General features: G+C 35.5%; 1 protein-coding gene across 2 annotated transcripts; it reads right to left on the bottom strand.

Moving 5' to 3' along the window:
- Positions 1 to 2,940: 2,940 nt before the first annotated feature.
- Positions 2,941 to 10,835, bottom strand: LOC107768790 (nuclear transcription factor Y subunit A-9). Of its 2 annotated transcripts, none has more exons than XM_016587941.2 (6): positions 10,612 to 10,835; positions 8,703 to 8,933; positions 5,733 to 5,839; positions 5,483 to 5,545; positions 4,735 to 4,899; positions 2,941 to 3,746 (listed from the first exon to the last, which is right to left on the bottom strand). In XM_016587941.2, the coding sequence occupies exons 2-6, from the start codon at positions 8,902 to 8,904 to the stop codon at positions 3,372 to 3,374; spliced, it is 912 nt and encodes a 303-aa protein (XP_016443427.1). In that variant the 5' UTR covers positions 8,905 to 8,933; positions 10,612 to 10,835; the 3' UTR covers positions 2,941 to 3,371. The 2 variants fall into 2 exon arrangements, with proteins under 2 accessions (XP_016443427.1, XP_016443428.1); XM_016587942.2 differs by having other exon boundaries at positions 8,703 to 8,871; positions 10,612 to 10,752.
- Between the last annotated feature and the right edge of the window lie 573 nt (positions 10,836 to 11,408).

Genomic DNA, 11,408 nt, shown 5'->3' with positions numbered 1-11,408 from the left:
GCACATTTTTTCATCCAATCTAATGGGAATATAGTTGGTTATTGGTTAATATGGAAGACTAGGGGCAACCAAATATTTTAGATGGCCGTTTTTTGTTGAAATTCTTTCTTCCGGTGCAAAAATGAAATATTGTTACTTTGGTGTCAAACGCTTAAAAATAGATATTATGTTTTAGGAGGGAAACTACGCATCCATTTTCACATATTTAGATTGGGATTCACTTGTTAATTTGAAGAGAAAAAAACTTATTTACCTATTTTCTTTATGTTTTGTAGTTTTTGATAAAGTATCTAGATTTTTCTTATAAATTGTATACATTCCCCTTAAAAAGTTCACATCCCATTATTAGTCCCTTCAATTAAGATATTCAATTATATTCTTTTTTTTTTCTCTCCTCTTCTCTCTTCTTTTTACATCAAAATCCCTTAATCTACGCCCAGAATCTCCATCTTCTCTTTTCCTATCATTGATGACAGCTCTACATTATTAACAAACCGCCAATTGCATCGTTTTTTGTTGGGAGACTACACAACACTGAACATGAAGAAACTTTCAAATTGTTGCTTGAATTATTCTCAATGTTGTTCCATTAAGAAGCTTTGAATTCGATATTTGGATTTTTAGATTTTGTGATTTGTTTGGATTGGGTATTCTTGCAAACGATTGAAAATATCCTTTGGATTTTATATCTCAATTTTGAGGGAGATTAGATAAGTTTAGAGTTGGTTTTAGGTGAAAGTTCATATTGAAACTCGAAAAAGAAAAAGTTGCAGGAATTGTATGATAATTGTATTTGAATTGTATCTGATATATCAATGTCTAAAATATAATTGTATCATACTTGTATCACAATTGTATCTAACTTGTATCTGGGCATTAATGCTCATAATAATACTCGATACAATACTAATAAATTAATATATAATTATCATATATTTGTGATACAGATTGCGAAATTGATCTCAAACTCATAAGTACTCGTAATAATATACAATGAATATAAAATTATCATACATTTGTAATACAATTTCTGTAACAATTATGATACAAATACAATTATAATATAATCGCGATGCATTTCTAAAAAATTATGATACAATTATGATTATCATCTTCTTCTAGTTTAAGTGGCAACTCTAAACTAAAAATCTAATATAACATCGTATTATAATTGTATTAGTATTGTATTAAGTATTGTTTTGGGTATTGGTGTATCATTTACAAGTCACATATAATTTTGATACAGTTGTGATACAATTCTAAAATAAGTCTGATACAATTATCATATAATTCAAATGTTTTACCTATCAGTAAAGAGAGCAACTGCAAATTGAAGTTCAAACCTATAAGATTTTAGTGAAGAGATAACAATTTTGGAAGATTTCTATTTAAAAAGTCATATAAATCAAGAATGCAGAGAAGGATAGAGTTGAACAAGTTATATAAGAAAAAAGATCAAAATGAAAGAGAGATTTTGGGTGATTAGTAAGAAAGAGAGAGATTGGATTTGAAATCCTTTGGAAAAGGAAAAGAATCGGAAATGTAGGAGGGGTATCATGGATAGTAACTGATAATGGCTAAATTTAAGAGATCTTCAACTTTTTTCTTTTTTATGGTTTTGTACATAAATTGTAATTATAAATATACAATGTAATTAAGAAAGAACCTAAATAAATGTGGTAAATAAGTTTCTATTATAATATAGTTAAGTAAATTTTCCGTGTATTTTCAAATGCTAAAGAGATTATGTGCCACAAAATTGAAACGGGGAGAGGTAATTCGGTATTTAACTCTTCTCATAAATGGCAATTTAGATTTGTTTGGGAATGAGTCCTCGTCCCTTTCATTTAGCTTAAATCATATTATCATCATTAATTAAATAAAATATAAGTGCAAGTAAAAAAAAGATAAATACATATAAATGATAGTAATAGTAGTAGTATGACCTATATAGATTGTTCTCTTCCATTGTGCTCTAATATACATTGATTCCAATATAGTCTTTTGAGATAACTTCCTCCCATGTGATTTTAGGTTTATGGTGTCCCTTCTTAACAACTTCTCCCATCATAATTTCATATCTATGACCGGTGCATTTGTAGGTCGACTCAGGACATAACCAAATCATCTCAAGCGACCTTCTCTTATTTTATCCTCAATGCATGCTACTTGCACCTTCTGACAAATGTGGTCATTTCTAATCTTATCTACCAAATTTATTATCATATAACATAGCCGGTCTTATAACTGTCCTATAGAATTTACCTTTCACTTTGGTAGGCATCTTTCTATCATATAATATATTGAGAAATTTTATTCCAGGGCATAGAAAACAGTTTACTATCCCGTCAAATGGAACTTCAATTACTCCCGCAACCCTGCTTATTGAAGAGAATATTTCATTTTATCATGCATAACAATGATTTGCAAATTAGCTTGCACGTATTTTGACTAGCCAAACAAATACTTGTTATCTTCCATCTGGGCACGCTTAAGATAATTGTGTCTCCCATCTGGGCACGCTTAAGATAATTGTGTCCATAAAGACCTACACGAGTGGAAAAAGAATCACCTAACAACCCACTAAATATTTGTTACCTCTCATCAGCGCGCGTACGCGTAAAATAATTCTTTCTACAAAAACTTTCACAAGTGAGAAAAGAAAATCATCTAATGGTTTTTCGCATCTGCTGAAATTTGAGAAACCTTCTATACGTTTCAAAATCTTTCGGACTATCATTGTGAAGGAGGAGAAAGTTCATGAAACTTATCTCCAGCTCTCAGGTATCCTTTTAAGTTCTTTATTTCCCATCTTTTTAAAAGCTAAATTAAATACATATGAATAGACTTGTTTCACAAGAAAAATATGACCAACCATTTGCGTTTGGGTTAAATGGTTGAAAAAGTGTTACAAAGGGTCGAGAGGATTGCAGATCGTCATTGGAATATCAAGCAAACAGCACAAAAGCAACAACTTCATAGTATGTCAGTTTACAAAACAAACCCACCCAACAAATAACCACACATTCAAGATGCTGCACTAATTTGTAGTATCAGATTCCAAACTGCTTCTAATCCTACAGTCTGACATATATTTTTCTTTATTTACATAAAGGGTGAGGGGAAAGATAAACAAATGGCGAATTTGTAACATATCATGCTTCACCATATACTCTTTCTTCCTCATTGGGTCATCAAGTACAAGTAACCAAGCCAAGAATGAATTGCCTGAGCATAGCCATACCACAGTGAAGTCCTCGCATGTCAGTGGGTTTAGGTGTAGCTAAACTTAAAGCACAAACGATGCAAGAAACATAACCATGGCACGAGCAAATGCTGGGCTGACACCTCCATCACTGGAGAGTAGCGTTTTAATTGTTGGGTGCTGCCCCACGAGAAGCCTGGCTGACAAGCAGGCTCCAACTTCCACGGCCGTAATAGCCATTCCTTTGCTCATTTCCAGTGTTCTCGGAAAAATACATAGATGAACCATGGCCATTGCTAGTTGAGAAACTCCGGCTGCGTCCTTTGTGCATGTCTTGAACTGTATATCCTTCCTTTTCCCGTTGATCAGAACTCCCAGAACCTGACGAGTTGCCAGAGTGAGTTGGAATAGTAGCCCCATATTTTTTAGGCTCCTCTGTTGTACAGTCCATGTCATTGAGCTTTTTAGTATTCAGAAAACGGCCTCCAGTTCCCCTTGCCCGTCTCATAGCGTGTTGATGCCGAGATTCATGCAAATATGGCTAACAAGTACAAACAAACCAATGTCAGTTTTATTAACAACCCTCCCAGAAACCAGTGACTACAAAGTATAGGCGCTAAACATCAAAATGCAGCTTGCAGCATATGGAATCATGGATCTAATGTTATTTTCAACATAAATATATAAGAGAAGCGCCTATAAAAGCCACCTTTTTCTAATCATGACAAGGACTTTGACATGTATAAGTCATTTCTGACATGATTAACAGTGTGTTGGTTGGCTAAAGGTTCTTGACAAGCACAGAACCTTAAAAAATTCCCATGCTACATAGCAAAGTTATAGACCAAAATCAGACACGAGCATGATACCGATTAAAAAAAATACTAGAGAAGAGCATATTTGAATTGTTAATATGAAGCATAGCTTAAAGTCACACTATCATGTGGCTATGGAAGGTTAGCTGTATATTGAAAGCTGGTCACAGGTGCCGGGAAGACTATTCTGTTATGTATTTCTGCTCTTCTTTTTTATTTCTCCACGGTATCTTGCACCAAAAGTCATAAATATATGACCAACATAGTCAAGGCAGCTATTGTTCATAAAACTGATGTCAGAACTCAGTAGCACCTGCTTATTTGACAATGTTCTAATAGACGATTGTTTGCTAGTACAAATAAACATAATTAGTTCCGCAGAAATTCCAGTAATCTCTCTTTTCGTCTCTCTTAGTTCCCTTGTAGAACATCAGTTGAATGAGCTATTGTACAATAAAGCTCCCTCAACCACACAATAAAGCACCAGGAAAACTGCTCTCCAGACCACGAGCAGCAATTACTGCAAATCTCAGACAGTTCTTTTGCATAGCACAGCTTGTTAATCCGATTATAACTTCATATATTTACTAATACCAATAACTTGAAAATTCAAGTGACATGAAGAATATGTCCAAAATAAGTCAATTTAGGGCTGCTCCTGTTGAGAAAAAAAAACATATCTTGGACAGAAAGTGCTTCCCGATATGATTATACCTTTCTCGCTTTAATAGCTTTCTTTTCCAGCTCTGCTTTAGCTCTTATCTGTCTTCGCCTTAAAATTCCATGGTACTGTTTTGCATTCACATAGACAGGTTCCTCTTCCATGTCAAGAGGCAAAGGCATTCGGGCATGATGAATTTCAAATAAGTGAGGATGTACCTGACAACACGCCAAATTTTTTTGTAACGTTTAGCTTACCTATATTTTGCCTTCAAAGCAAAATATAGCTGCAACTCAAGCATAGAATAATACAGAGCTAAAAGTGCAGAAGCTAAAGCCAAAGGCTAGTACCATGTACAAACGCACACAACTCCAAGGATCAATGAGGGTGAGAACTAAGTGCAGTTTATTACAAATATAGCGTCGGGTTACCAATCAAACAAGTACTTTTGAATAAACATAACCAGTTGACAATAAGAAAACACGATTAGCAACTATAACATGGCACCACTCCATCACTAACATATTACCGTCACATCCAGAAAAAAGAAAGAAAGAATAAAGCACCAATTTCTACTTGACTGAGACAGTGCTTAAGAAAAGTGCTACCGCTTATCCAGACCGTGAATGCTATGGCAGCCACAGTACTGTTTCTTTTCACTAGTGTAAACAACAAAGTGAGAGAACACAAACATAACACTAGCATTGACTACATAGACAAAGGAGAAAGCATAGAATTCAAAGTTGATAGTATAGTAACTATTAGTATCTGCAAAAGAGTTTTAGAGTGATTTGTTCTTACAGGCGCTCCATAAGTCATCATTCCTCCATACTGCAGATCTGGATATGGATATGATGTCAACATCTGCAAAAACAGGTAACTGAATAAATCTTTCAGAATGTAGTGGGCTACCAAATATGGAAAGAATGGAACCGGCAATTTAACTTCAACTGATGACAACCATCTACACAACCATCTGCACAACCAGCTAGATGTAACTGTACACATTAAGCTGTGGACAAACAGAGAGGGAAGAGGGAGGAAAACTTACAGCTGAATGACCTGTGAGTTCCTTCTGATGCTCACCCATGATGGCAGCAGTTGTGGATGTAATATGCTTGAGGTGCTGCTTGTATTGCATGTTATTTCCTTTTGATCCTGAAAATGTAAATTACATCACTGATAAAAAGCCACATGCGAATCATGGTTTGGAAAAGGTAAAAGCAAGATGAACATTGTTAGCTATGTTGCGCAGACTCTCCAAAATACTGCCGCACCCGTGTCGGATTCTCCAAAAATACACTGCTTTTGGAGAATCCAACACGCACCCGGCGACATCTTCGGAGAGTCCGAGCAACATAAATTATTAGTACGCGGATTCATAAGAAACAAATAAATAGGCAAATAAAGGCAAAGAAAGAGACACTTTGTGTGTGAGAGAAAGATAGAATGGTTAATAAATAAAGCTTCAGGCTGAATAGAGTCGAAGGAATTCATAGAAGACAAGCAAGTCCCAACACCAAATTTGGCATGCAGAAGATATTCCGTAACATTTTAGGCAATTAATCACCTAAACCTCAATCTCAAACTAGTCTGAGGTTGACTGACTAAATGAATCTTCTGTATCCATTCTGCTATATTCAGACCTATTTGATTCCATTACTAAATACTTTGTCTTTGGGAATTCTCTAAATCTAACACATACTCCTATATGGACATCCTATATTTCAAACCAGAGTAAAACGAATCTCGGAACATGGACCTAAACAACCAAGCTTTAATCCCCAACTAGTTGATTTCGCCTCTAAGAACTCTACCTTTGCCTCCGTTGCGGTATACTCTAGCGAAGCCAGCACTGATTCTTAAAGATTGAACTTCATTTAAGCAAACCCATCTATACTTTTAGATGAATCTCGTTCTCTTTTTATCACATCAATCATCATAGTGTCACACCTATGTACCAATGAATATTGAGATCTATGTACGACATACTCTAACCATCTCGTGCGAACTTTCCTCGTTTTATCCTCTAGGTATGCTACTTGCACCATCTACCGGATGTGATCATTTTTGATCTTGTCCAATCTTGTAGTATAAACACAATTCATCTTAACATTTGAATTTCTAAGGCATTATCATGTGGATATGATGGGCCTTAGAGGCTCAACATTCATTTCCATATAGCATTGCTGATTTTATAACCGGTCATACAGAACTTAATTAGATATCTTCCTAACACACAACACTCCTTGACAAGACTCCTTTTCAGCCATGCTATTTTATTATGGGTGTAAAAACTTTATGTAAAAGAACATTATACTGAAAAGTTCAGCTTAATGCCCCGTACTATTAAGATGCGTATTCAAATTCAGACATCTCAATTTTAAAAAAAACAAACACCCCCTAAGTCCCCATACTAGCTAGGACTCTTGCTGCAAACAGAAAGTTACTCTTGATCTAGTGGTAGTAACTGATGTTCTTTGCAGCACTAGTGAATAGCCTCAAAATATTTTTTCCTTTGTAAATAAGGGAAAAAAACCTTACACAAATTTCCTCGAACAGATAGCCCCTTATGCCAAGATTTGAACCTCTCTACTCGGTTTACCAACTATAAGTAGAACCCTCATTAGACCTCCATTTGACAAATCAGTTATGCAGACAAGTCATCTCCACCATATTGAACTTCATCTCCGGTCTCCTCCTTTTTTCCTTTTGATAGCCGAGAAATCCTCGAGGCTAGTGGCTCACAGGTCGAAGCTCAGTATATAATGGGCATGTCTCTCTACCCTTCTCTAATTAAATACCAGGCTTTTGTTTGCAGCATCACTCAACCCCGAGATGTATGTCCAACTCATACATCACGCAATGCGCTCTTACTACTAGAAGAATGCTCTGGAGGCATCCAGGTCTCAAGAATTTATCAACCCTTAGTTGCTTTTGCTGGGATCAAAGTATAACACCCCAGACTTTAGACAGAGTCCCACATCGGCAAAACACAAGAGCGATGTTGGGTATATAAGTTAACAAGCCTTAGACCTTAGTGACGCGTTTTAAACCCGTGAGGGCCTAGACCCAAAGCGGACAATTGAGTTTAGGCAAATCCCGATTAGGCGGGAAAAACCTCAGTACTGAGTCTAGGCGAATCCCATGTGGTAGGGCAAACCACAGCAAGGACGCTGAGTCCATAAGAAAGGGTATTGGTAACACCCTAGACTTTAGACAGAGTCCCACATCGGCAAAACACAAGAGGATGCTGGGTATATAAGTTAACAAGCCTTAGACCTTAGTAACTCGTTTTAAACGCGTGAGGGCCTAGGCCCAAATTGGACAATATCACTAGGGGACTGGGCTGTTACACAAAGGCACGTCCACAACACCTCATAGAGTTGCACAAAGTCAGTAGGTTTCTCATTAGAGGAAAATGTCATCCACTAATGTGTTTAGAACCTCATCATCTTTATGGCTATCCCATAGCAGTTCTACTAGATCTATCACCATTTACATAAAAGTCAGACTGCTTCCAAGGCTATTGGTTCAGCATCACTAGATTACCGAGTCAGTTCTGAAAGGAACACATTCACGCGAAACACAAGTTGTAGATGGGGTGCTCCAAATTGTGAAGGTATAACACAGGAAATGGTAAATAGTTAGACCAACCTTGAACAATATGCAAGAAACTCGAATGATTGTCCCTTTCTTTACTATCATAATATCTGGACAAGAGCAAAATATAAGAATATACAAGGAGGTGGACAAAAGTTGCAGAAACACACAGAGTGCGACTAATTCTAGCTCAAGCTGCGGTAATCAGCTAAATGTGGTTGCATGACATAGATTTTTGTGCTTCAACATCAAAATAGAGTACAATTCAGTGACTTTATTTCTGGTTTGGGAACTAACGTTATCACCTTCTTTCAGGAATTATCATCAGAAGTCAGTGATGCCGTTGATTCATAAATCAGATACAGGTAGAAACTAAGGGATGAAACAATCGCACTGCAGTATGTAATATGGAAAATACCAGATTCTGTGGCTTGAGCATTTGTTTCTTTTTCTTCATTGCCACCTTCAGCATTCCCCTGGGCAATAGTATTTTCACTTGCCAAAGGCATAGTATTATCACCATAACCCTGCCACCATGATTGCATTTGGATAGCTGGTTGTGAGGTAGTACGCAGCGCAGTCTGCAGCTGCCGGCCATCATGTTTAGCAATAGTAGGCATTATTAGACTCTGCCCCAAGTAATTACGATCTACTCAAAATTTTACAGTATAGACTCGGTTAGTAAGAACAGTTGATATCTCACAAAGCTGAATAATAGGAGCAATTCAACTGGGACAGACACCAAAAATCATCTTTTTGTGTCATGCGGAGTTAAAGACAGTTATCTCAAGCAACTACATGCTATCTGAAGCTTTGTCAGTCAACTACATTCAAGCACGTTTTTCCCAGTTTTCTACGACGTGAACTAAGTGCCGAAGCATTTATCAACTCTGGATATGATTTATCTCGGGACTAATGTATTATCAAGTATGCACAAATGTATTTCCTTCTGCAAATGCATAAAGTAGGTTCCATAGGACTGCATCACCAACAAACAAGTTTTGCAATTTTCTCCACCTAAAAACTTGTAAGTTAAAGCAAAAATAGTACCACTGTATGTCCACCAGAGGCGGATGTAGTGTAATAACTATGGGTTCAACTGAACCCATAACTTTTGATGCGGAGTAAAAATTTGTATGTAAAAATTCATTAAAATTACAAAAATAATATATATGAACCCATAACTTTAAAAATATAATGGGTTCAATGTTAAAGACATTAAAATTGAACCCATAGGATTTAAATCCTGCGCCTCTGATGTCCACAGCTTCCATATTCCCCTGGAACCCATACAGGAAACTGGAAATATACAGAGTGTGGTCGAATGACGTGACAAGAGAAAATAACTTCTTTTATATCTAGACCATCACATAAATGGTTCTTTTCTCTTTGATAAGATCTATTCATGGGTAAGAGAGAGAGTATAGCTTTTCTCTCTCATATCGAGTAGGCTTCACAGAACTGCTAAAATGGAATTCCCCTTATGTGACATTTGAATCATCCTCATGTTTTTTTAAATATTATTTATTGTTACATATTCACTGATATTCCTACATACTATATGATATTTTACCAAGGTACTAGTTAAACAATATCAAGATGATAAAACTGCATAATCCTAGGGGAGCCAGATTATGCAGATAACATATCAGAAAAGCTAAAAGCACAAATCTACAAATAGAAAAGTTCATCTTTCTCTTTTTCCCCTTTGTTTCCTTTAGTATTTCTGGTATTTCTGAGCTTCAGGGTTTCAAATCTCATATATTGGCTTTTCAAAGTATGGTCCATTAATAAAGACAGTTTAAGAGATTAAGAGAAGATCTCACTACCTTACCTGCAATTAAAGATATCTTAAAATTATTACACCTTAACACATCTAAACCTCTCCAAAGATTAATACAAAAGCAAAAATGACTATATCTTACTTAGTGAAGATGAGACCACACCAGCTCAATGCAGAATTACCACTTAAACCCAGAATTTCCCAAAAGTATGGGGAAAAAAAAGATTTACATGATCCCTACAATTCATCAACTCAAATATTCCAACACTCATTGGTGTAACACTTGGAAAATACCAATATCTTATGAAGACCAAGAATGCATAAATCAAGCCATTTTGCTCATAAAACCAGAAACCAAACAACAAGACAAATCCAATTTCCATTAACTATACTTCCCCTAATCATATTTCTTTCATACAAAATTCAAACTTTTACCCATCAGAGCTCCAAAGACATAAACTTTACCAATACTAAGATTAGAAGCGGCCCAATTGGGTATTCAAGAAAATATGGTAATTTAAAAATAAGAAAAAAGGGAACTTGCCTTCTTCTCTGGGGATGAGAGCACTTAAAGAAAAGCTCAGAAATCTCACTTGTGTCTATACATAAATCTAGAAAGCTAAAAAGCAAGTTCTTGATAACAAAATATTTTAAAGAAGATTATACATGCATGTATATATAGAATATATGTATAATTTATAATTATATGGAGAGAAAGGGGGAGTGGAGGGTGAGAGATTTCACTGTGTTCTTTCTTCTTTGTGGTCTTTTTTGTGGGGTTTTGGATTTTGGAATTTATGTATGTGTCACGCCAAAGTCGCTTTCCATGCCTCTGTTAAGGAAAAACTTTTTTTATGATTAGCTTAATTCTGATTATTTACATTTTATTATTTTAGTTGTGTGGTTGAATGACTAAAATGCCTTTGGTGGTAAACTGAAATACCTGACGCCCTTTTTTGGAACTTCTTGGACTGGTTATAATTGAAATAGAAAGAGGTTTTTAGGACCACTTACCAAATTTGTGGTTTAGTTAGAGTAACTCATACTTTTTCTTTTTGATGAAAATGATAATTATGCTACGTAGCTTTTGCATAAGAATCCAACTCAAAGCTTTTCTTTTCTTTTCTTTTTTTAAATTTGAGTTCTCATAAAGATGCTTTTGTTTAATTTTACGGATGGAAATATCACTTGACATAATAAGAAAGTGATGGTATTCTACTATTTTGCTTTTTTTCTCTCTTCCATTATTCACTTTTAGTTTCTTCTGTTAATATTAGCAAATATCTGTTTTACAATTTTAAAGTCAACAAAAAAAAAAAAAAAAGTAAAAGGCCATCCTTA

The sequence above is a fragment of the Nicotiana tabacum genome, chromosome 22 (genome assembly GCF_000715075.1).
Source record: "Nicotiana tabacum cultivar K326 chromosome 22, ASM71507v2, whole genome shotgun sequence".
NCBI lineage: Eukaryota > Viridiplantae > Streptophyta > Magnoliopsida > Solanales > Solanaceae > Nicotiana > Nicotiana tabacum.
The sequence above is the reverse complement of the archived record's forward strand: the minus strand, read 5'-3'. Positions and strand labels throughout refer to the sequence as shown.